The 26,374-nt window shown below is 47.8% G+C and overlaps 1 protein-coding gene across 1 annotated transcript in view; it reads left to right on the plus strand.

The window, feature by feature from the left end:
- Positions 1-206: 206 nt before the first annotated feature.
- The window catches only part of EPHA10 (EPH receptor A10), a gene marked incomplete at both ends in the record, with an annotated part of 39,733 nt that continues 13,565 nt past the window's right edge, over positions 207-26,374 (plus strand). Inside the window, 6 exons of the mRNA XM_082678916.1 lie at positions 207-312; positions 2,570-2,634; positions 3,319-3,997; positions 9,230-9,385; positions 9,893-10,243; positions 25,132-25,265. Of these exons, the coding sequence (XP_082535042.1) occupies positions 207-312; positions 2,570-2,634; positions 3,319-3,997; positions 9,230-9,385; positions 9,893-10,243; positions 25,132-25,265 (1,491 nt within the window). The remainder of the gene's footprint in view (positions 313-2,569; positions 2,635-3,318; positions 3,998-9,229; positions 9,386-9,892; positions 10,244-25,131; positions 25,266-26,374) is intronic.

A 26,374-nucleotide genomic window follows, 5' to 3' on the forward strand; every position in this document is an offset into this window, starting at 1 on the left:
TGGCCTCTGAAACTCCACCCCTCCACCTTCTGCTGGCGGGGATTGGTGGACTTCCCGCGGCGGTGCATAATGCTTGGTCCCCATGGATGATGGTCACCGGCGAGATCCCGCCCCCCGCCGGCGCTGGGGTCTGGGGGCACTGCTCAGCGGTGCTGGGGCTGGCGCGGCTCGAGCCGCCGCCGCACTGACAGCTCGGTTTGCGGACCATGGAGACCGGCGTCGGCCCACATCCGCTGCGCCTGTTCATCTGCCTGATGCCGCTCTGTCTCGCCTTGCTTTTGGGACCAGGGAGGCCCGGGACCGCCGAGGAAGGTGAGGAGTCTGGCGGCTGTTCTTGGAGCCTGGGATGCCAAAATACAGGAGGCTGGAGAGCTGGGGTGCTGGGAGAAGGAGTCGTATGGAGAGACTGGAGTCGGTATTGGGGTTTGAAGCAAGCGGGCAGCGGGAAGCAAAGAACTGGAGACACGGAGGGAAAGGTGGCTAAACAACGGAGAAGAGAGGAGCATTGAGGAGCTTGGGGACTGGAGACCTGGGAGGCTGGGGAAGAAAGAGACCAGGAACCGTGGGAGCCAGAGGCGGCGGTTCAGGGGCCGGTGAGACGGACAGGCTGAGCAATTGGATGTGGGAGGTGTGGGGGCAGGGAGATGCGGAGGTGAGATCAGAGTACGGGGAGACGGGATGGAGCCCGAACGGCGGGGGGCTAGGGGACCACTGCGTGGCGAACAGGAGGTAGAGCGCTGGTGCCGCGGCGGGGGCGCGGGGTCTGGAGGCGAGGGTGGCGGGGCGCGGTGGGGGCCGGGGTGTGTCTGGGTCCGGGAGCTGCCCGACGTGCTGACCAGGAAGCTGTCCGCAGTGCTGCTTTTGAAGCGTAGACTAACCAGCGCTCTCCGAGTTGCCGGGTTTGGGGCTGCCCACTGGACCAGAGCCCGCATCTTGCCTAGATTTGGGGGAACTGTACCCTCAGTTGAATCCAGAGGCGTAATATCCAGGTGCAGAATACGGAGGAGCTGGAATCTGAGGTGTTGGCCTCGGGGTTGGTCGGGGCGCTGCATCTCTGATGCTTTCCAATATGCAGTTCTGATGTGCTGTAAGTTATACCGAAATCGGGAAGCTGTCAGCGGTCCTGCCCATTGTCGCTGACGCGTCTGGGACCAACACTCTTAAATGTCTCACCTTGGAGCCCCACCCCCTTGCTTAAGCTCCAGATGAGGAATCTTCCAAGATTTGGGGATGACCTGGGCTCCTGTCTCTGAGTTGCTGCTGTGCTGTCCAAACCAGTGCTTCTTGGGACCGATGCTGAGAGCGGAATCCAGACTGCTGGTCAGATGCCTCCTGGGGGAAGAAAGTGACTTCAAGCCTCTCTGGTATAGAAGGGGCCATGGCTTTATATATTAAAGGAACCCTGACAGTCTTCCAAAAGGCAGTAGAGGTGACAGCCCCTGGGAAAGGGGCTGGCTGAGGAGATGAGAGGTTTTTATCTCTGTTGCTGCTGGCAGGGTCTCTCTACTTTGTTTTCCCCAGAGACCTTGGGAGTCAAACTAAAAAGGTTCAAGTCTTTTCCATCCCTGGTGACCCCAGACCTCAGAAGAACACCCAAGTATGAGTGAATTCAGGGATATATACAGGAATCCTTTGATATGCTCACTTTCTCCCTCTTCTCGACACTCAGTTATAATTTAGGGAACCTGGGAAGGCGGGGGGGATCACTGATCCCCCATTTAAAAGCCAGTCTTATGGTACTTGTCATGGATTCTGTGCCAGGCTGAATAATGACTCCCCAAATATTTCCATATCCTAATCCCCAGAATCTGTGTATATTATCATAAATGGCAATAGACTTTGCAGATGTGGTTAAGGATCTTGAGTTGGAGAGATTACCCTGGATTATATGGGTGGCCCAGTTGTCATCACAATGGTCTTTATAAGAGGGACACAGGGTCAGTCAGAATCAGAGGAGAAGGCAATGTGATGACAGAAGCAGAGATTGGAATGGTGTGTTTTGAAGATGGAGGAAGGGGCCACAAGCCAAGGAATCCAGGTGTGGCCACTAGAAGCTGAAGAAGGTAAGGAAATGGATTCTCCCCGTTGAGCCTCCAGTGTTGCCGACACCCTCACTTTAGACCAGTGAGACCGATTTTCAACTTCTGACACCCAGAAATGTAAGAGAATAAAATTTTGTTGTTTTAAGCCACTGTTTGTGGTAATTTGTCACAGCAGCCACAGGAAACTAATACAGGCTCCCTCCCAAATCATCGTGGCTACCTTTATTTACACTAGAGCTACCCACACTTCCTCGTGGGGAGTATGGAGTGGAAAACCCGTGTCTGTGTCCTTCACCACCTTCTCTGTTTCCTCAGTTCGCTTTTTTTTTTTTTTTTTTGGCCACGCTGCAAGGCTTAGTTGCCCCACCAGGAATTGAACCTGGACCCTCGGCAGTGAAAACACAGAGTCCTAACCACTGGACCGCCAGGGAATTCCCTCCGTTAGCAAATTTAAAGTGAACTCGCCAAAGAATCTCGTACTCTTGAACTTCTGGCTTTCTGACACTTCTATTCTCCCCTCTCTCTAGTCACCCTCCTGGATTCCAAAGCCTCCCAGGCTGATCTGGGCTGGACTGCACTGCCGAGTAATGGGGTAAGTGTAAACCTTTCCTTCCCTGTCCCAAGGAGCCTCTGGTGGTCCAGGATTCAGTCCCTTTATCTCCCCATGGTTACATCAGATCGAAATGGTCCTCAGAGCATGTGGTCTCCAGCAGCCCTGGCTTCAAGCCAGAGTGACCTATTAGAAAACGTTGAGTCTTCAGTCAGACAGAAAAAGCAAGAAGACAACTGACTGTGTCTAGGAACAGAAACGTGGCATCTGGATGGAGCCAGTGCTGGATGGTGCCTTGCACCCAATAGATCCAGCAAACAGTGCTGTTGATCGATAGATTGACAGAACAAGCAAGACTTGGAATCCTAAAAGAGGCTTGCGGTAGTGGTGGGGAGATGTGGCAGTGTGACAGCAGTTTGGTGTTGTGGAAAGGCACTGGTGGAGAGCCAGGAGACTCCTTTCCTAGCTCTGCTACTAACCCGACGTGTATATCCACTCAAGTCACCATTCTCTGGAGCCTCAGTTTCCCCGTCAGTTGGACTCAGTTGTCTCCAACGTTTCTCCCAGCTCTGCGTCTTATAATTTTAGGGTTGTGTATAGAGAAGGAGGGGAGAAGAGAATGCAAAATGATGGGGAAAGGGGGTTTCAGCCCGAGTCACCGCCAGGGCTCGACCTCTTGGGGGCGCCTTGGCTCTGAGCTGCCCACATCTTTGTTCTCCTCCCCAGTGGGAGGAGATCAGCGGCGTGGACGAGCACGACCGTCCCATTCGCACCTACCAGGTGTGCAACGTGCTGGAGCCCAACCAGGACAACTGGTTGCAGACTGGCTGGATCAGCCGCGGGCGCGGGCAGCGCATCTTCGTGGAGCTGCAGTTCACACTGCGCGACTGCAGCAGCATCCCTGGAGCCGCCGGCACTTGCAAGGAGACTTTCAACGTCTACTATCTGGAAACCGAGGCCGATCTGGGCCGTGGGCATCCCCGCCCAGGCGGCAGCCGGCCCCGCAAGATCGACACGATCGCGGCGGACGAGAGCTTCACGCAGGGCGACCTGGGCGAGCGCAAGATGAAGCTGAACACAGAGGTGCGAGAGATCGGTCCGCTGAGCCGGCGGGGTTTCCACCTAGCCTTCCAGGACGTGGGCGCATGCGTGGCGCTGGTCTCTGTGCGCGTCTACTACAAGCAGTGCCGCGCTACAGTGCGGGGTCTGGCGGCGTTCCCAGCCACCGCAGCCGAGAGCGCCTTCTCCACGCTGGTGGAGGTGACCGGAACGTGCGTGGCGCACTCAGAAGGGGAGCCCGGCAGCCCCCCGCGCATGCACTGCGGCGCCGATGGTGAGTGGCTTGTGCCCGTGGGCCGCTGCAGCTGCAGTGCGGGATTCCAGGAACGTGGTGACATCTGTGAAGGTATCCAGCGCACTGGGGGGTGTGGTGTGGGAGTGTAGCGCGCAGGTGGCAGTTGGGAGAGAGAGTGTCCTAGATGAAAGAGGCAGGGTGGGGAGTGCGGAAGCCACGGGATGTGGAGCCGGGAGTCCAGACATTTTGCGGTGCTTCCAGTGGGTCCAGCCAGAATCGGTGAGTGAAGTTAATGGGAGGTGAATTTGACTCCATATAAGGGGGCATCAGGACCTATATTTTAGGCACCATGATAAGCACCTCACACGGGCCTTCTCCTTTATTCACAGCAATAAAGTCATCATTATTCCTATTTTGCAGATGAGGAAACAGAGGCTCAGAGAGATTAACACCTCACTTGCAGTTAGGAAGTGGGGAACTGGGATTTGAATCCAGATTTGCCCAACTCTCAAGTTCTTTCTACTACACCATGCTGACTCCCCTGTGCATAAGGGAGAATGTTACAGTTGGCCAACTGTATTAGCTAGGGGCTAGTGGAGTTGGTTGCATTATACGGAGTGAGCTCCCTGTCACCGACAATATGCAAGTCAGAGGCTGGCAGGGGGATTCTTTTTTAATTTTCTTTAAATTAATTAATTAATTTATTTATTTATTTTTGGCTGCATTGGGTCTTTGTTGCTGCGCTCGGGCTTTCTTTAGTTGCAGTGAGCAGGCGCTACTCTTCGTTGTGGTGCACGGGCCTCTCACTGCGGTGGCCTCTCCCACTGCGGAGCATGGGCTCCAGACTCGCGGGCTTCAGTAGTTGTGGCTCATGGGCTCCAGAGCGCAGGCCCAGCAGTCGTGGTGCACGGGCCTAGTTGCTCTGTGGCATGTGGCATCTTCCCAGACCAGGGCTCAAACTCGTGTCCTCTGCACTGGCAGGCAGACTCGTAACCACTGCACCACCAGGGAAGCCCAAGCAGGGGGATTCTTGAGTTGGAGAGAGAGACTGGGAGGTTGCACTGGATGACTACTAAGATCCCACCCAACTCTCTGAACTAGAATCACTGCACCCCCTGGGGCAGAGCCTCCATGTTGGGGGTTCTTTTGGACTCTCTGGTTTGTGGGGCACCAGGAACAGATCTCTCCTTCTCTCTCCTATCTGCATCTGGAGGACTGAACGGACTGGGGTAGAGAACATAGGACGTGGATGGACATATCAAATTGACGGTGTCCATGGTACGTTCAAGTGGAGGTAGCTAGAAAGTGGGTCTGGAGCTCAACAACAGAGAGATAGATGCGACTTGAAGATACAGGTGTGGTTGGGACAGACCAGGGAGAATGTGTGGGGTATGAAGCAAGAGGGCCAATGATGAACTCTCACAGAACAGCACTATAGGAGGGGAAGTGGAAGAAATGGAGGCCGTAAAAAAGACTGCAAGGCAGTGATCAGAGGCTGGGGGAGAGTGTGATTTCATGGCAGCCAAGGGTGATGGAGGTACCCAGGAACGAATGGCCTGCAGTGTTGGCGAGCAGTCAGATAAGGCGAGGATTGGCCAGTGTCTGCCTGGTGGCCCTGGTAAGAGCAGTGTCAGCTGAGTGATGGAGAGAGCAACCAGCTGCAGTGGACTGAAGGACGAAGGCAGCTGAGGAGCTAGAGTCGGGGACCGTAAACACTCTCTGGAGGCTGGGTTTGAAAGGGCAGGAGAGGGCCTGGTGTCTTGAGGAGGACATTCGGTGGAGAGAGAATTTTTACTGTAGATGTGAGCCTTCTTTACACATGAGGGAAGAGCCAGTGGGGTACCAAGTAGGGGGTGGTGGGAGCAGTAGGCCTCGGGGGAAGAAGTATTTTATTACTGATGTGGATCAGAATTGCTGACACATGCTGCTAACAAAAAGCAGACCACGTTTTAGTCAGTTTCATTGTTTTTAAATACTCCACAGACAGTGCCCTACTGCCCACACCCTAAACGGACCGCTTTTATGGCTCCGCTCCCTGTACGGTAACCGGGAAGAGCTAGTAGAGAAGGGAATGACCAGCTGATGGCCTCTCTTCCCGCTGTGAGGTAGGAGAAGGGCATCTGTACCAGTGTACAGTAGAATCCTGGTCTGCCTTATTCACTGCTGTAGCTTCAGAGCCTAGAACAGCACCTGGCTCATATTCGATGCTAAAACATTGTTGAATGACTGGATCAGGTGTTGGAGGAGGGGGTTTGGATACACAGTCTGGGCAATGAGAGGGACACACACACACACACACACACACACACACACACACACACCCGGGAACCCAATCCCACTTCTGACTTTGGCTGAGACCAGACAAAGGCCATTTGTAATGGCATCAACTCTGCCTTGGGGAGTATGGAGGTGGGGAGGATGCCAGGGAAAGCTTCACAAGGGAGGTGTTATTTTGAACTAGGATTTGGAGGAACATAGCAGTTCACCAGAAGAGAAGGGGTGTAAGATTACAGGACAAGATCCAGAGGTGTGAAAGGAAAAGTTCAGTACGGATGGGTGGGGTGGCTGGCATTGGGGAGCTGTGGGAGGGTTTCAAGAAGGGAAAGAAACGGGCTTCCCTGGTGGCGCAGTGGTTGAGAGTCCGCCTGCCGATGCAGGGGACACGGGTTCGTGCCTCGGTCCAGGAAGATCGGGGAGCGGCTGGGCCCGTGAGCCATGGCCGCTGAGCCTGCGCGTCCGGAGCCTGTGCTCCGCAACGGGAGAGGCCACAGCAGTGAAAGGCCCGTGTACCGCAAAAAAAAAAAAAAAAAAAAAGGGAAGGAAGACCCTGCAAGTGCCTTCTGCAGCTATTATAGAGCCCTCTCTAAAGGCAGATGGATGTGGAGGCTTCTCTTTTTTTTTTTTTTTTTGCGGTACGCGGGCCTCTCACGGTTGTGGCCTCTCCCGTTGCGGAACACAGGCTCCGGATGCGCAGGCTCAGCGGCCATGGCTCACGGGCCCAGCCGCTCCGCGGCATGTGGGATCTTCCCGGACCGGGGCACGAACCCGTGTCCCCTGCATCGGCAGGCGGACTCTCAACCACTGCGCCACCAGGGAAGCCCGGAGGCTTCTCTTTTTAGTGACCGTGACTCTTGTTCCTTCTCTCCCAGCCACTAGAGGAATTACTGAAAGACTTGGGGTTTCCCTTGGGGAAAAAATCAGAGTGTATGACTCATGTCTTCAGATCTCTGTAGGACTGCCCTGGAGCAGAGGGACCCAAGCAGACATGCTAAGCTCTACAGGGCACATCAATCCTCTGCAATGAGGTGGCATGAGGGGGGTTACAGGCAGGGAGGCTGCTTTGGACTCAACATAAGGGAAGCACTTTCTAACTGCCAGCATTGTTCAGCAGAGGCGGCCTCAGAGGGAGGTTGGCTCCGCATTACCAAGTATCTGAGCAAAGACTCTGGCTACTGCTAGGAAAGTTGCTGGAGGGTGGGCCAGTGGGAGCTGAACTAGATGACCCCTGAAATTCTGACTCCGAAGGAGGCAGGGGCCGGGAGTCAGGAGTCACTTCCTGAGTCTGCCCCTCAATACAACCTCTTTTAAGCAGAGCCTCTCCAAGTAGAAATAAGCAATGCTGTCTCTGATGGGACCACCCACCTCTAGGACCCCAGATACCCACATACACACGGAGAAAAGGAGCCTCCCACATTCTTTCCCTCCTGCGGTGAGGACCCCACCCCCCACCCCGCTCCTGCTCCCGCAAACAGATCCCTCTCTTATTTCACAATGGAGGTGGGCAGGCCATGCTTATTGTTCTCATTTGACTGATGGTTTCTCAAGGCCAGAGAGGCACAGGAAGTGGCCGAGCTAACACCGGAACCCAGGTCTCCTGAGTCCCAGCCCGGGTGGCTGTTGCCCACTGGACCACGATGTTAGCTAGCTCTGTGCTTCATTCTGAAGGCAGACTTCCAAAGCCTCCTGGGCTTTGGAGACCCTGCCCAAAGCTGCCCAAAACCCAGGACTCTAGGCAACACGGACGCCCCTCCCCCCCAAACCTAAGCCTTCCAGATAATGGGAACCCTCAGCCCTCTGCCCTCTCCTCCCAGACAGGGAAAGTTCTGAAAGTTCTTCCCAAGTGCTATAGTCTGCGTCCCTTCTTCTGTACTATGTCTTCTTGGGGCTGGAGAGCAGCCAGCCTTCCACAAGCAGCTAAAGCAGAGGAGAGGGATAGAGAAGTCCTGGCAGGGGCAGGGAACCAGGTGAGGACCACCCAAGCTCTGAGAGGAGGGCCAAGAGCCATTGCTTCCCTCCCTGGCCCAGCTGGTGAGGAATTTTTTAAAGTGGGTGCTTAGCTGTTTCCACTTCAGGCCTGAGTTGGAGGAAGAGTGATTACTACCATTATTGTATAACTGTTGTCTGTACTGGGCTAAGCAGTTTGCATGTTTTATCTCAATCTTCCAAGCACCTTTTTGAGGTAGGTGTTCTATACAAGGCTCAGAGAGGTCACCAACTTGCCCAAGGCCACACAGCAAATAAGTGGTGCGACTCAGCTGCAAATCTAGGTTGTTTAGATATAAAAGCCTTTGCTCTTAACCATTGACTTCTGGGGGAGGTGAGAGAAGCAAAGTAACTGAGGAGGTGCCAAGGCTAGAACCAGGGAACTTTCACTGTTCTTCTCCTCTCTCCACCTGGCTGGCTCCACTTTCAAATGGGAACCAAGTGCGTCAGTAGATTTATGATGCATTAGCCCCCAAATAGTGGAGGTGGGAGGAAGCTCTGACAAGTGTGTGTGTTTGTGTGCGTCAGAGTTTTTGTCTCTGTAACTGGGAGTGTGTGGGTGTCTGTCCTTGGGTAACTGTGGGACACCCCTTCGAGGCCTCTCTCTTCTGTCCTCACATCAAAACCGGAAAGTTTGGTTCCTTTTCTCCCAGTGGGCGTTAGGGCAGTGTGGTGTGGTCTCTCAAACCAGTCGGCTTTGGCTGGAATCCCTCCATTCACTGGCTGTGGGACATGGGGCAAGTTACTTAGCCTCTCTGAGCCTTAGCTCCCTCATTTAAAAAATGAGGATAAAGCAACATACCTCACAGGTTGTTATGAGCATTTAATGAATTACTAAAAGAGAAACACTGCAGTGTTTGCACGTTAAGCGCTTACTAAGGGTTAAGTAATACTGCATTGTTCAGTCACGAGCTGCCACCCCCGGGGCGGTGCTGGAGTAGCTGAGACCCCCGCCCCCCACTTCCCCATCACAATTCGAGGAGATAAGGCCCACCACAGTGGGGGCAGTCAGGAAAGCGGGGGGGGGGGGGAGCCAGAAGCTGTGGCGGAGCCCCCTCCTCACGCAGTTCCTCCCCGCAGCCTGTCCCCCAGGGTTTTACAAGGTGTCCCCGCGGCGGCCCCTCTGCTCGCCGTGCCCGGAGCACAGCCGGGCCCTGGAAAACGCGTCCACGTTCTGCGTGTGCCAGGAAAGCTACGCGCGCTCGCCCAGCGACCCGCCCTCGGCGTCCTGCACCCGTGAGTCCCCCTCCTGAATGCCTTCCGGATGGTGGGTGGGGCGGTCCATAAGGGCGTAATCGAGGCGTTGTGAGGGCAGGGGTTCCACACTCGGGGGCGCCAGGGCGCACATGGGGGCCAGCGATCCAGACGGCAGAGTGGAGGGAGGGGAGCCTGGGGCGGTGATGGGGCCCGGGGCCCGGGGTTGGAAGAAGCAGGACAACAGAGACAGTCCAGACGGAGGGATGAGGTTAGGCTTGTTGGGGGATCACCGTGTGCGCCGCCTACAACCATCCCCGCCCTCACCTCTCCCAACTTTCCAGCCAGGCGGGGGACTCCCGCCCCTCACACTCTGCATCCCCAACCTCATCCCCTCACTGACATCCTCCCACCCCATCACTGACCGCGCCCCACTCCCACATCCCGCCCCTCACTGCTCCACGCCCCCGTCCCTCCCCCTCACTGCCCCCGCCCCCATCCCGCCCTTCCTCTCCCCGCCCCTGACGGCGCCCGCCTCTGTGCCCCCAGGGCCGCCGTCGGCGCCGCGGGACTTGCAGTACAGCTTGAGCCGCTCGCCGCTGGCGCTGCGGCTGCGCTGGCTGCCTCCGGCCGACTCGGGCGGCCGCTCGGACGTCACCTACTCGCTGCTGTGCCTGCGCTGCGGCCGCGAGGACCCGGCGGGCGCGTGCGAACCGTGCGGGCCGCGCGTGGCCTTCGTGCCGCGCCAGGCGGGGCTGCGGGAGCGCGCCGCCACACTGCTGCACCTGCGGCCCGGCGCGCGCTACACCGTGCGCGTAGCCGCGCTCAACGGAGTGTCTGGCCCGGAGGCCGCCGCGGGAGCCACCTACGCGCAGGTCACCGTCTCCACCGGTGCCGGGGGTAAGGCCTTCCGCACCCCGCGCGCCCGCCCGTCCGGCCCACCGCGAGCATCCCCACAGCCCGCAGCCACCCCGGATAAACTGCGATCGCTGGTCTTAAACAAAAATCCCCGACCCTGGCGACCCCCCATCGAGGTCAACCCCCTTCCCGAAGGCCATGGAGGAGAGATTGAGGATACAGGTGACTCTGTGCCTCTGGGCCAAAGAGGTTATGAGTGTTAGTGATTCTGCGGGAGCCAGTGCGTGCTCCTTCTTCTGACCTCGCGGAAAGCCTATGTCCCACATCCAACTCTGCAGTTGCCTTGCCTCTCGTTTCCCGGCAAAAGGGGTGGAAGGTTCCTCAATCTTTTTGCCCTCCCTTCTCAAAAATTTCAGTGGGAACCAGAATCATACCTCCTTTTTTCCTGTCTTAGAAAGAGGGACCCTGTGTGTATCCCTCTGACTTCGTCCCTCGGTCTCTGCAAGGGTGTTGCTGCATTGTCACCCTCTTTCATAGTCCTGGAAAAGAGCAAGGAAGCACGGAGGGTCAGACTGTCAGGGGCGATAGAATTCACTGGTCAACACATAACAGTCACATTTCGGAGTCTGGAATTGAGATGAATAAATGAAGACCTACAATCCTTTTATACTACATCTTCCTCATTCTTGACATTTACTTTTGATTTGTCTCACTCAGCTTCAAGTAATCCTTCAAGTATCCTTTGCAAGAAAGATAAGTGAGTGAGTGGTATGGTCTTTTCATATCTGAGAAGATATGTTCCGTTTGTGACTCTGCTTCCCCGTCTGATGGCAGTTGTATTGCAGAAGAGTCTGAGGCGAGGGTAATCGTCATTGTTTTGTAGGTGACTTGAATACGAATGTGTACACGCATGGATGTTTGTATAATTCTTAGGCTACTGGTGAAAATAAACTTTAACCAATATTGACCTCTTTTCATTGAGTTTGGCTAGAACATAGTAAAACTTTGGATCTGCATACCTTTTTTTATTCCTGGAAAATTTTTTTTCAGTTTTTATTTCCAGTTATTACTTTGACTAGAACTTCTAATAACTCTGATCTCTCTCTTAAGACTCTTTCTAAACCTTGAGTTGTACGTCCATTTTCTGATTCTCAAATCTTGTCGCTTCCTTTATCATTTTCAGCTCTTAATCCATTTCCTCTGCCTTTTGGGAGAGATTTCCCAACTTGCCTGATTTTCTGGGACAATACTTTTTTTTTTTTTTTTTACTATCTCTATTATGATTTAACATTTGCTATTGCATTTATATTTTAAAAAATTCAGAATAGAAAAAGAAAATGAGCACCCATAATCCTATTATCCAGAGATATACAACTACTAATATCTTGGAGTATATCCTTCCACATTTTTTTCTATTTCTATATCCATACCTAGAACTATCTACTGTAAAACCCCTTTTGTATAATATACGTAACACAAATTTTTATCTGGTATTTCCTGATAATAATCCTGTTTTGATATAGATGGATTTAAAAATCATGTTAAGGAAATACTCTTCTGTTTCCATTTTGTTAATAAAAATACTTTCACTGATTGAGTGCTGCTCTGTGTTTGGCACTGTGCAATATGATTTTCTACATTAATTCATTTAAATCAAATGATAATCATCTTTCAGATGGTGAAACTGAAGTCTGAGAGGCCAAGTGAATTATCCAAAGTCAGCCAGCTAGTAGTCGAGACCCATCTTTGAACTCAGGTCTGTCTAATACCAAAGCCCTGCTTTTAGCCCCTTGGCCATATAATGCTTTCACTTTTTACTGAACTTTTCAGAAAAATCAGCAATGGATGTTAATTTTACAAAATGCTTCTTGAGCATCTTTCAAGATGACCACGTTTTTTTGTCTTTGACCTTTCGATACGATGAATTCTACTAATGGATTTTTTCAATGTGAGTTCTTTTTGCCTTCCTAGATTATACCCTACTGCAGATGAGTGTGTTATTCTTTTAATATTTGCTGAATTAATTTGCTTATATTTTAATATTTTTTCCATCTACATTTATAAGAGAGAGTAGTTTTTTTTTTAAAATTTATTTATTTATGGCTGTGTTGGGTCTTCGTTTCTGTGCGAGGGCTTTCTCTAGTTGTGGTAAGCGGGGTCCACTCCTCACAGCGGTGCGCGAGCCCCTCACTATCGCGGCCTCTCCCGTTGCGGAGCACAGGCTCCAGATGCGCAGGCTTAGCAACTGTGGCTCACGGGCCCAGCCGCTCCGCGGCATGCGGGATCCCCCCAGACCAGGTCCCGAACCCGTGTCCCCTGCACCGGCAGGCAGACTCTCAACCACTGCGCCACCAGGGAAGCCCCCGAGAGTAGATTTTTTTAAAATTATTGTGTTCTTTGTCAAGTTTTAGCATTTTGGGCTGGCTTTGAAAAAGGCATCAGGAATAATCTCTTCTTTTTCTCTGTTCTGGAACAGTTTAAATAGCATAATTATCATTCTTTGAAGGCATGCAAAACTGCCTGGGAAACTGTACCTTGCTGATGTTCGCAATCTTTTCTATAACTTCTTCTTGAATCAGTTTTGTTAATCTGTACTTTCATAGAAAATCTTTTGATGATCTTTTTCTAATTTATTAGCCCAGAAATGCTTATTTAAAAACTTTCCATAGTATCTGGAGTTAACGCTTACTTTCTCTTTCTTCATATTGTGTCCTGTGATGTCTTTTTAAAAATTATTCTGGTCAGAAGTTTATTTTATTGGTTATGACACATAACCAGCTCTTGAACTTATCAATTCCACTGCTCTTTACTTTTGTCACTTATTTTATGATTTTATCTTTATTACTACCATCCTCCTGATTTCCTGAAGTCTTTTTCTAGGTGGCTTCAGTGCTTAGTTGTTTTTTTTTAATATTTATTTATGTGTTTGCCTGTGCCAGGTCTTAGTTGCAGCACGTGGGATCTTTGTTGCTGCAGGCAGGATCTTCATTGCAGCATGCGGGCTTAGTTGCAGCATGCGGGATCTTTAGTTGTGGCATGCATGTGGGATCTAGTTCCCTGACCAGGGATCGAACCCCGCATTGGGAGCACGGAGTCTTAACTGCTGGACCACCAGCGAAGTCCCAGTGCTTAGTTTTTATATTATAGTTTTAATATTTTAAGCCTATGAAATTTCCTCTAAGAATAGCTTTGGTCACATCCAGTATGTTTTTATACATAATATATCACATTGTTCGTATTGTCATTTTCTTTGTAGATATAATTCACATACCATAAAATTTCACTTACCTTTTAAAGTGTACAATTCAGTCATTTTTCCTAGCAGCTATCACAAACTCTCTAATTCCAGAACATTTTCATCATCCCCCAAAGAAACCCATTAACAGTCACTTCCCATTCCTCCCACCCCCTCCAGCCCCTAATAACTACTAATCTACTCTCTGTTTCTATGGATTTGCCTATTCTGGGCATTTTATATACAGGGAATTATACAGTATGTGGACTTTTATGTCTGTCTTTTTTCACTTAGCATAATGTTTTCACGGTTTGTCCATGTTGTAATATGTATCAGTATGCCATTCTGTTTATGGCTGACTAATGTTCCATTGTATGGATATACCACAATTTTGTGTATTCATTCATCAGTTTATGGACTTTGGACTGTTTCTGCTTTTTGGCTATTAGAGTAATGGTGCTATGAACATTCATGTACAAGTTTTTGTGGAAACAGGTTTTCAGTCCTCTTGGGTATATACTTAGGAGTGGAATTGCTAGGTCATATGATGTCATAGACTGAATTGTCTCTCCCAGGTTCATATGTTGAAGCCTTAACCCCCAGTGTGACTGTATTTGGAGATAGGGCCTTTAAGGAAATAATTAAGGTTAATGAGATCCTAAGGACGAGGCCCTAATCCCAAGGACTAGTGTCCTTACGAGAAGAGGAACAGACACCAGAGCTCATTTGCTCTCTTTGTGCATACACAGAGGAAAAGACAGGTGAGGACACAACAAGAAGGTGGCTGTCTGCAAGTCAGGAAGAGAGCCCTCACTAGAATACAAACATGAGTCTGCAAGCATCATCTGGGATTTCTAGCCTTTAGAACTATGAGAAAATACATTTTTGTTGTTTAAGCCACCCAGTCTACAGTATCTTGTTATGGCAGCCTGAGCTGACCAATACATATGGAAACTTTTTTATCTTTTTGAGGAGCTGCTGAACTTTTTGAGGAATTGCCAGACTGTCTCCCAAAGCAACTCTACCCTTTTCCATTCCCACCAGCAAATGTACAAGGCTTCCAGTTTCTCCACCTCCTCACCAACACTTGTTTGTCTTCCTGATTTTAGCCATCCTAGTGGATATGAAATGGTATCTCATTGCAGTTTCAGTTTACATTTCCATAATGACTAATGATGTTGAACCTCTTTTCATGTACTGGGTTTTCTTTTTGTCATTGAGTTATAAGAGGTTTTTTGTCTAATCTGTATATTCTGTATACCTTTGTATTACTTTCCTAGGGCTGCTCTAACAAAGTACCAAAAATTAGATGGCTTAAAACAAAAGAAATTTCTTGTCTCACATTTCTGGAAGCTAGAAGTTTGAAATCAAGGTGTCAGCTGGGCCATGCTTTCTCTGCTCTAAGTGAGAATCCTTCCTTCCTTCTAGCCTCTGGGGTTTGCTGGCAGTCCTTGGCCTTCCATGGTTTGTAGATGCATCGCTCCAGTCACATGGCCCTCTTTTCCCTGTGTGTCTCCACATCATCTTCTCTCTATGAGAGACCCTCTCTGTGTCTAAATTTCCCCCCATTCAGAAGAACACCAGTCACATTGGATTAGGGCCCACCCAGATGACTTCATGTTGACTTGATTACCTCTGTGAAGACCATATTTCCAAATAAAGTCACATTCTAGAGGTACTGGGGGTTAGGACCTCAAAATATCTTTTTGGAGGGACACAGTTCAACACATAATGACCATTATGATACATGGTTTGCTAATATTTTCTCCTACTCTGTGGGTTGCCACTCACCTTTTTTTTCCAAAGGAGATGTAATTGACATATAACATGATATTAATTTCAGGTATACAACTTAATGATTTGATATTTGTATATATTGTAAAATGATCACACAATAAGTCTAGATCATCCACAGCCACACATAGTTATAAGAACTCTTTAAGATCTACTCTCTTAGCAATTGTTTTTTTTTTTGGCCACACTGCACGGTTTGTGGGATCTTAGTTCCCTGACCAGGGATTGAACCCAGGTCTTTGGCAGTGAATATGTGGAGTCCTAACCACTGGACCGTCAGGGAAGTCCCAGCAATTTTCAAATATACAATATAGTATTATTAACTATAGTCACCACGCTGTACATTACATCTCCAGGACTTATTTATTTTATAACAGGAAGTTTATACCTTTTGACCACCTTCACCCATTTTTGTTTTTTTCCTTTCCTTTTTGCGGCACGCGGGCCTCTCACTGCTGTGGCCTATCCCGTTGCGGAGCACAGGCTCCGGACGCGCAGGCTCAGCGGCCATGGCTCACGGGCCCAGCCGCTCCGCGGCATGTGGGATCTTCCCGGACCGGGGCACGAACCCATGTCCCCTGCATCGGCAGGTGGACACCCAACCACTGCGCCACCAGGGAAGCCCCATGACTCTTTTTGAATTATGGTTTTCTCAGGGTATATGCCTCGTAGTGGTATTGCTGGGTCATATGGTAGTTCTATTTTTAGTTTTGTTTTTTTTTTTTAATTAATTAATTTATTTTTGGCTGTGTTGGGTCTTCGTTTCTGTGCCAGGGCTTTCTCTAGTTGCGGCAGGCGGGGGCCACTCTTCATCGCGGTGCGCGGGCCTCTCACTATCGCGGCCTCTCTTGTTGCGGAGCACAGGCTTCAGATACGCAGGCTCAGTAGTTGTGGCTCACTGGCTTAGTTGCTCCACGGCATGTGAGATCTTCCCAGACCAGGGCTCGAACCCATGTCCCCTGCATTGGCAGGCAGATTCTCAACCACTGCGCCACCAGGGAAGCCCTATTTTTAGTTTTTTAAGGAACCTCCATACTGTTCTCCATAGTGGCTGTATCAATTTACATTCCCAACAACAGTGCAAGAGGGTTTCCTTTTCTCCACACCCTCTCCAGCATTTATTGTTTGTAGATTTTTTGATGACGGCCATTCTGACTGGTGTGAGGTGATACCTCATTGTAGTTTTGAGTTGCATTTCTCTAATGATTAACCTTCACCCATTTTGCCCACCTCTCACCTCCACCTATGGCAGCCACCTGTCTTTCACTTTCTTAGTAGTGTCCTTTGAAGCTCAGAGTTTTAAATTTTGATCAAGTCCAGTTTATTTTTCTTTAGTTGCTTGTGTTTTTGGTTTCATATCTAAGAAACCATTGCCTAAATCAAGGTCATGAAGACTTACACCTGTGTTTTCTTCTAGTATTGTAGTTTCGACTAAAATTATTTTATTTAATTTATTTATTTTTAAATTTATTTTTGGCTGCGTTGGGTCTTTGTTACTGCGCACGGGCTTTCTCTAGTTGCGGCGAGCGGGGGCTACTCTTTGTTGCAGTGCGTGGCCTTCTCCTTGCAGTGGCTTCTCTTGTTGCAGAGCACAGGCTCTAGGCATGCAGGCTTCAGTAGTTGTGGCACACAGGCTCAGTAGTTGTGGCTCGCGGGCTCTAGAGCGCAGGCTCAGTAGTTGTGGTGCAGGGGCTTAGTTGCTCCGCGGCATGTGGGATCTTCCCGGACCAGGGCTCGAACCCATGTCACCTGCGTTGGCAGGCGGATTCTTAACCATTGCGCCACCAGGGAAGTCCCCAATGTTTACTTTTTAAAGTAACTATTGTGGTTTTCTTTGAGGGCTAAGGTATGGTAAACATTTTAACTATTCTATGGCTACCTTGAAGCAATGCGTATTATTTTCATACTGCAGTGTTCTCTCTCTCCCCCTCCATCTCCATATATATTAAGTACATTATTTAATCCTTCTATTTCCTTCTTATTGTCTACTTGATGTTCCAAGGACTAAGAGGTTTAACTTTCCCATTCTGCTTGTAATTTTGTTAAATTCCTTATATTTGTAATGACTTTTAAATATTTTGATTTTGCTAATGCATTTTTAGTTTCCCTACACGCCTTTCTCACTTTCTCCACTTTTATCTCATCTCATCCTGTTTCTTTTTCTTCTCCATCTGTTTTCTCTTCGTGGCCTTCTGCTCCTATTTCAGAAGGCTGTGTTTTCTTTCATCTTCTTCAAGATGCCAAACAGCCTCCTTACTTGTTCTTCTAACTGTCATATTAATCGCTCTTAAAGATCTGCTCCTCCTGAGTCTTCATTTTTTAAAAAAATGTATTTATTTATTTTTGGCTGCTTTGGGTCTTCGTTGCTGTGTGTGGGCTTTCTCTAGTATGGCAAGTGGGGGCTAGTCTTCATTGCAGTGCGCGGGCTTCTCATTGCGGTGGCTTCTCTTTGCTGTGGAGCATGGGATCTAGGTGTGTGGGCTTCAGTAGTTGCGGCGTGCAAGCTCAGTAGTTGTGGCTCGCGGACTCTAGAGTGCAGGCTCAGTAGTTGTGGCGCACGGGCTTAGTTGCTCCGTGGCATGTGGGATCTTCCCGGACCAGGGCTTGAACCTGTGTCCCCTGCATTGGCAGGCAGATTCTTAACCACTGCGCCACCAGGGAAGTCCCCTCCTGAGTCTTTAGAGTAATACTTTTTTTTGCTTATTCAGAAATATTTTTTCATATGCCCAATTTCTTAGTGTTTTCTGTTTACTTGTTCTCGAACAAGGAACTAGCTGATGTTTGCCAAAAAACCCAAAAACCAAAACAAGATATATGAATTGTCCTTTTTACCAGTTTGTGAGGCTTTCAGCTGCAAGTAACAATACGTCTCAGTGCAAATGACATTTGACTGAAATGACTTATTAGCTTACCTAAGAAGAGGGGAATTAGAGCTTGGTTAATTCAGCAGCTCAACAGTGCCCTCAAGGACCCAGGTTCTTTCTTTCCCTCCACTCTGCCATCCTTATAACATAGGCTGGCTCCCTTATGGTGGCAAGTTGGATGCAGCTGCTCCAGACATCATCATATCCTTACCATCCAGGGCAGAAAAAGAACTGTTTCTTCCTCGTTGGTACTTTTTTTATTTTAAGTTGTGACTCTATTCCTTTATTTCTTTTTTCTTAATAGATCTTTATTGGAGTATAATTGCTTCACAATACTGTGTTAGTTTCTGTTGCACAACAAAGCGAATCAGTCATATGCATACACATGTCCGCATATCCCCTTCCTCTTGAGCCTCCCTCCCATCCTCCCTATCCCACCCCTCTAGGTCATCGCAAAGTACCGAGCCCATCTCCTTGTGCTATGCTGATGCTTCCCACCAGCCAGCTATTTTACATTCGGTAGTGTATATATGTCAATGCTACTCTCACTTTGCCCCAGCTTCGCCCTCCCACCCCATGTCCTCAGTTGCAGGGCAGGAATAAAGATGTAGACATAGAAAATGTTGGTATCTCTTTAAAAGCCAGAAACCTTTCCCATAATCCCTCCTCCCCTTAGGTGACTTCTCCTTTTGTTGGCCAGAACTGGATTATGAACTCAACCCTAACCCAATCATTGGCAAAGGGAATGAGTGCACACAGATGTTTTAGAACAATCAGAATTAACCTGAGTCATCTCAGGGCAGACAGTAGACCCTGAATCAAAAACTGGGCTCAGTCAGCGGGGAAGGGGGACATGGCCGTTGGATAGGTTTCCAGTAGTGTCTGCTGTACTCTCAGCCCCACTTTGGTGCTGACTGATCTCATTACCAATCTATAGTGGGAGAGCAGGTGCTTGGGCTCAGTTTTTAGCTCCATTGTCAGGATTTATCAGGCTTTCATCTAACATAGCTCTGCGGGGCTGAAATTCAACCTTCTTCTACCTGTATCCTGGCCATCTGATAACTTTCAACAAATGTAGTTTTTAAAAGTGACATTCCTGGCTCTTTCCTGTCTCTGCCCTCCATCTGTATCTACAAGGGATTGTGCCCCTTCCTAGGATGTTTCATCACTCTTCTTCCCTTTGTGCCTACATCTTTTCTGGGAGCTGCCATCTCCAAGTGTATCTAGGCTGAGAGGCACTCTCCGGAGACAGGGAAGAACACTTTTCCTCCAAAGCAACTATGCAGTAGAGTGATGGCTGTGCATTCGTTGTCCAGTTGAAAAAGACCTTGCTTTTTTTTTTTATTTTAAGGGTCAGGCAGTGGGAGGAAGGATGAAGTATCTTCCAAGTTATTTTCAGGACGGGAGGCAGCGTCACTCTGTGAGTAGCATAGCCGGGGGGTGCACTACAATTGTATTTTTCAGTCCAGTACTACTGGCTTTAGCGTAGGTGGAAATATGCCGCTCTACTCCCCATCACCCCATTCTGGCAGTCAGCTGTCAAGATTAGTTTACGGTGACATTCTGTGTTTTCAACTCTTTCTGTATCTTTGGGTCTTAATTAGAATTTGGGGGAGACTGGAGGTGGAGCCTGTTAGATGGTTACCATTTAAAACTGGAAGCCATGTTTATACGCTTTTCTAAGAGTGATCTCCTTATGCCCTTCTCTCCACTTCCTCGGCCCGTTGCCACCTGCCGTCCACTTCCCCTCTATCCCCTGAAGTCACCAGGAACCTCCACATTGTTAAAGCCAGTGGGCACTTTGAATCATCTTGCCCCGTCTCTGCTCAGCATATGACACTGCCAACCAGTGGTTCCTCTTGCTGGTAAACTTGGTATTGAATGCTTGTTCTGTGTCAGGTGTTGTGCTAAGCTCTCCAGATGCATTAATTCATAAAATTCTCACAGCAGGCCTAAGGAGGTCATTCTTGTTTCCAGTCTACATATAAGGAAACCGAGGCTCTTGCTTGTGGCCCAGTAGCTGATAACTGGAAGAGTCAGGAAGGAACCTTCCTAAATGTCCTCTTCCCTGGGCTTCTGTAGCCTCCTTTGCTCCTGGCTTTTCCTCCTACCTCTGTGGCTTCTCCTTTCTAAGCTCCTCTTCCTTTGCCTGCCTTTTCTTGGGCTTGTTTCCTGAAAGCTTTGCCTTCTCTCTCTCTGTGCATTGCCCTGGGCAGTTTCATCGAATCACCTCCTGATGACTCTCGGATCTCTATCACCCTCCCAGGTCCCTTTTGGGAGCCTTGGAACCCCTTATCCAGCTGCCTTTCTGGCATCTTCTCTTGGGAACCCCTCTGCTCAACACACTTAAAGTGAAGTCATGATCTTTCCTCCCAGTAACCTGGTGGTACCTTATTCTGGCATGATTACACTTCTGTTTGTTTCTTTTTGTTTGCTACTGTCTGTCCCCCCCCAACATTATCTAGACTAGGTTCTCAAATCTGTCTGTACACTGGAATCATTGAGAAGCTTTTAAAAAAGATGCTAATGCCTGAGTCCCACCCCACAGAAATTATGATTTAATTGCTTTGGGTTTATGACCTGGGCATCAATACTTTTTCTAATTGTGGTAAAAAATGTATAATTTACCAAATTAACCATTTTTAAGTGTACAGTACAGTAGTGTTAACTATATGCAATTATTGTACAACAGACCTCTAGAACGTTTTCATCTTGCAAAATGCAAACTCTGTACCCTTTGAACAACTCCGCTTGCGCCTTCCCCCAGACCCTGGCAACCACCATTCTACTTTCTAAGAGTTCGATTACTTTAGATACTTCATAGAAGTGGAGTCGTGCAGAATCTGTCTTTTCGCTACTGGCTTATTTCACTCAGCATAATGTCCTCAAAGTTCATCCATGTTGTTGCATGTGATGGGATTTCATTTTGTAGGCTGAATAGTATTCCATTGTATGTCTACATCACATTATTTTTTCCCCCAGCTTTATTGAGATATAATTGAATTACACCTTTATGTAAGTCTAAGGTGTACAATGTGATGGTTTGGTGTATGTGTGTATTGTGAAATGATTGCCATGGGAAGGTTAGTTAACACATCCATCACCTCACATAAGTATGTTTTATGAGTCTGGTGAAAACATTCAAGATCTCTCTTAGCAGTTTTCAACTACACCATGCCATACATTAGATCCCCAGATGTAATTCATCTTATAATTGGAAGTTCGTACCTTTGACCAACATCTCCCCATTTCCCCCACCCCCTAGCTCTTGTCAAAAACCAATCTACTCTCTGTTTCTATGAGTTTGGCATTTTTATTTTTTTTAATTATATATTTATTTATGGCTGCATTGGGTCTTCTTTGCTGCGCACGGGCTTTCTCTAGTTGTGGCGAGTGGGGGCTACTCTTCGTTGTGGTACGCGGGCTTCTGATTGCGGTGGCTTCTCTTGTTGTGGAGCACGGTCTCTAGGTGCGCAGGCTTCAGTAGTTGTGGCACGTGGGCTTCAGTAGTTGTGGCTCGCGGGCTCTAGAGCGCAGGCTCAGTAGTTGTGGCTCACGGGCTTAGTTGCTCCGTGGCATGTGGGATCTTCCCAGACCAGGGCTCGAACCCGCGTCCCCTGCATTGACAGGTGGATTCTTAACCACTGCGCCACCAGGGAAGTCCCGAGTTTGGCATTTTTAGATTCTACATATAAGTGAGATCATGCAGTATTTGTCTCTCTTCGTCTTATTTCACTTAGTATAATGCCTTCAAGGTTCATCTGTGGTTTTGCTAGTGGCAGGATATCTTTTTTTTAATCACTGAATAACATATCATTAAATATATACGTATATAATTTTCTTGTCTTTATCCGTTCATCTGTCAACAGACACTTATGTTGTTTCCATATCTTGGCTATTGTGAATAATGCTGCAGTGAACATGGAAGTGCAGAAATTTCTTCAAAATTGTGATTTCATTTCCTTGGGCTATATACTCAGAAGAGGGTTTGCTACATCACATGGTAGTTCTATTTTTATTTTATTGTATTTTTTTATCGATTTTTTAATTGAAGTATAGTTGATTTACAATGTTGTGTTAATTTCTGCTGTACAAAGTGATTCAGTTATATGCATATATACATTTTTAAATATTTTTTCCATTATAGTTTATCATAGGATACTGAATATAGTTCTCTGTGCTATTCAGTAGGACCTTGTTTTTTATCCATTCTATGTATAAAAGCTTACATCTGCTAAACCCAACCTCCCACTTCACCCCTCCCCCTTGGCAACCACCAGTCTGTTCTCTATGTCTTTGATTCTGTTTATTTTTCATAGATAGGTTCATTTGTGTTATATTTTAGATTCCACATATTAAGTGATATCATATGGTATTTGTCTTTCTCTTTCTGACTTCACTTAGTATGATAATCTCTAGTCCCATCCTATTTTTATTTTTTTAAGGAACCTCCATACTGTTTTCCATAGTGGCTGTACCAATTTACATTCCCAGCAACAGTGCACAGGGTTCCAATTTCTCCATAGCCTCGTCAACACTTGTTATTTTCTGTTTGTTTGTTTTGTTTTGTTTGCTGTTGTTGTTTGTTTGTTTTTGATCCTAACGGGTATGAGGTGATATCTCATTGTGGTTTTGACTTCCATTTCCCTGATGATTAGTGATATTGAGTATCTTTTCATGTGCTTATTGCCCATTTGCACATCTTCTTTGGAGAAATGTTTATTCAAGTCCTCTGCCCATTGGGTTATTTGTGGGTTTTTCTTGTTATTGTTGAGTTGTAGGAGTTCTTTTAATATCCTGGATATTAAGCCTTTATCAGATATGTGGTTAGTAAATATATTCCCCCATTCCATAGGTTGCTTTTTCACTCTGTTGATTGTTTCCTTTACTGTACAGATGTTTTTAGTTTGATGTAGTGCCATTTGTCTATTTTCGCTTTTGTTGCCTGTGTTTTGGTGTCATATTCAAGAAGTCATTGCCAAATCCAATGTCATGAAGCTTTTCCTCTATATTTTCTTCTAGGAGTTTTATAGTTTCAGGTCTTACATTTATGCCTGTAATTCATTTTGAGTTAATTTTTGTATGTGGTGAAGGTAAGGGCCCAAATTCATTCTTTTGCATGTGGATATTCAAATTCCCCAGCACTGGGGACTTCCCTCGTGGTCCAGTGGTTAAGACTCTGCGCTTCCAATGCAGGAGGCGTGGGTTCAATCCCTGGTTGGGGAACTAAGATCCACATGCTGCACAGCGTGGCCAAAAAACAAAACAAAACAAAAATCAAATTCTCCAGCATCATTTGTTGAAGATACTTTCCTTTTCCCATTGTGTGGCCCTGACATCCTTGTAGAGGAGCATTTGACCATATATGTGAGGGTTTACTTTTGGGCTGTCTGTTCTGTTCCATTGGTCTATAGTTCTGTTTTTATGCCAAGTACCATACTGTTTTGTTTACTGTAGGTTTGTAACATTTTGAAGTAAAAAAGTGTGAGGCTTCCAGGTTTGCTTTTCTTTCTCAAGATCATTTTGACTGTTCATGGTCCTTTGAGATTCCATGTGGATTTTAGAATTTTTTTCTATTTTTGCAAAATATGCTATTGGGATTTTGATAGGAATTGCACTGAATTTTTTTAGGTCACTTTCGGTAGTATGGACATTTTGACAATATTAAATCTACACTCCATAAATATGGATGTCTTTTTTTTTTAAACACACATTTTATTTATTTATTTATTTATGGCTGTGTTGGGTCTTAGCTGTGGCACGTGGGAACTTTTGTTGCAGTACACGGGCTTTTCATTGCGGTGTGCTGCGGGCTTCTCTCTAGTTGTGGCACATGGACTTCTCTCTAGCTGTGACGTGCAGACCCTGTAGTTGTGGCACGTGGGCTCCAGAGCATGTGGGCTCTGTAGTTGTGGCATGTGGGCTCAGTGGTTGCGGCGCGCAGGTTTAGTTGCCCCGCGGCATTTGTGATCTTATTTCTCCGAACAGGGATCGAACCCACGTCCCCTGCATTGCAAGGAAGATTCTTAACCACTGGACCACCAGGGAAGTCCCAATAAATATGGATGTCTTTCTGTTTATTTGTGTCTTCTTCAGTTTCTTTCAGCAGTGTCTTGTAGTTTTCTGTGTGCAAGTCTTTTGCTTTTCTGGTTAAGTTTATTCCTAAATATTTTATCTTTTTTGATGCTATGGTAAGTGGGATTGTTTACTTAATTTCTGTTTCATATTGTTCATTGTTAGTGTGTAGAAATGCAAGTGATTTTGTGATTTGATTTTGTATCCAGCAACTTTGCTATATTTGTTCTAACAGTGTTTTCTGTGGAATCTGTGGGGTTTTCTACATATAAGATTATGTCATCTGTGGAGAGAGATCATTTTACTTCCTCCTTTCCAATCTGGATGCCTTTTATTTCTTTTTCTTGCCTAATTGATCTGTCTAGGGCTCCCAGTACTGTGTTGAATAGAAGTGGCAAGAGTGGGCATCCTTGTCTTGTTCCTGATCTTCAAGGGAAAACTTTCAGTTTTTCACCATTGAGTATGATGTTAGCTGTGGGCTTTTCATATATGGCCTTTATTATGTTGAGGTAGTTTCTTTCTATCCCTAGTTGGTTGAGTATATTACCTCTTGCCCAGACTATTAGAATAGTTGAGTAGCTTGTCTTCCTGCCTTCTGTGCTCCCTAATGTCTCCAAACTGCAGAGAGTGTAGAAAGAGCCTGGGGGATTAGAACCAGCCACCATGAGGGAAGCTGGAGTATAGGGTGTGGGCAAGCAGCACGTGACCTGATGCTTTCCCCCTAGGAGCCAGGGGAGCAGAGAGCTGTGGGGTGAGAGGGGCCTCCCTTCCCTCTAGTCCCGCAAAGTCGCTATCCCTCAAGCCCCGTGCCTCAGGAGCATCCTGTCCCCCACAGACCCTTTGGTCATGCTTCTGTGGCTCCAGTAGCCCCGCCCCTAATCCCCTCTTGTCCAGACTTTCCAGCCCCTGTCCCTGCCCCACAGTCAGATCTGGGTCCAGAACCTTGCATTACTTACTTTCAGCACCATGGGAGGAGGATGAGATCCGCAGGGACCGAGTGGAGCCCCAGAGTGTGTCCCTGTCATGGCGGGAGCCCATCCCAGCTGGAGCCCCTGGGGCCAACGGCACGGAGTATGAGATCAGATACTATGAGAAGGTGAGTCGGGGTCTGGGAGGGACCTGGGGCTGCATTCCTGGCTGTGATCTGCCCCACTCACCCGCTGGCTTCCTTCTCTTCATAAGCACCTCCCAGCAGAAGTCCTTCTTACTTTCTTTCAAAACATTTCCACAGGCCCCCTCAGGGGCCTCCCCAGCCGGGGTTTCTTCCTGTCCTCTCCTCACCATGGACCCCACTGCTCTCCCTCTTTCCCCACGTCTCCATTCATCACTGGTCATCAAGTCCATTTTCACCACTTCTGCCTAGTGTGAACAGTTGACAAGAAGCCTTCTCTGGGGGCTGATCCAGATTTTGTGTGGTGGAATCATGTACCTACAATTTGCAATCCTTTTAAGAAAAAGAATGCAGAAATACATTGTTTCAAATTTTACAGAAAGGTACCACGGTGGGAGCACACTAGGTCATGGGACCCCCGTGTTGGTAAACGTTTAGCAGCCAGCTCTGCAGAACAATGAACGTGTGCAATATTATTATAATTTTGCTGATGTGAGGAATGTGTAACCCATCATTTACAAATAAGAATAGAAAATATACAGCGATCCTTATTGTGAACTCCATATCGCCAATTGGTTCTCATAGGATACTTCTTGCTGATTTTTGCTGACCTCTTGTATCTGTTGTCATCTGTGGTTGCAGCTCAACCATGGTTTGACGAGTGGAGTTACATCCGGATCCACTGTCTCTTTTCCGCCTAAGTTAATAAACTTATGAATTTAAATTCAAACTGTTTGAATTTGACATGTAATCTGCCGTTAAACTGTTTCTCACCTTGGTGCCAATTGCGAAACCTCGCTTTCAACTTAGCACTACATGTGTCAGGACTTCACTCCCTCCTCAGTGACTCCAGGGAGTTCTTTGCTGAATCAGTCAAAGATTTTGAGTACGAGAAGTCTGGAGAGCTGTGAGTTGAGAGAGAGAGACAGAGAGAGAAAGACAGAGAGAGAAAGAGAGTTGGGGGCTTTCAGCATAGAGATAGTAGCTGAAGCCAAGGGAGCAGAAGGGATGACCAAGGGAGCGGGGCATGAATGAGAAGAGAAGTCAGGGCAGAGCTCTGGGGATCCCTGATGTCTAGGAGACCGCGGCGAAGG

This window comes from Grampus griseus (assembly GCF_964374135.1).
Source record: "Grampus griseus genome assembly, chromosome: 1".
In the NCBI taxonomy this organism is placed as follows: domain Eukaryota; kingdom Metazoa; phylum Chordata; class Mammalia; order Artiodactyla; family Delphinidae; genus Grampus; species Grampus griseus.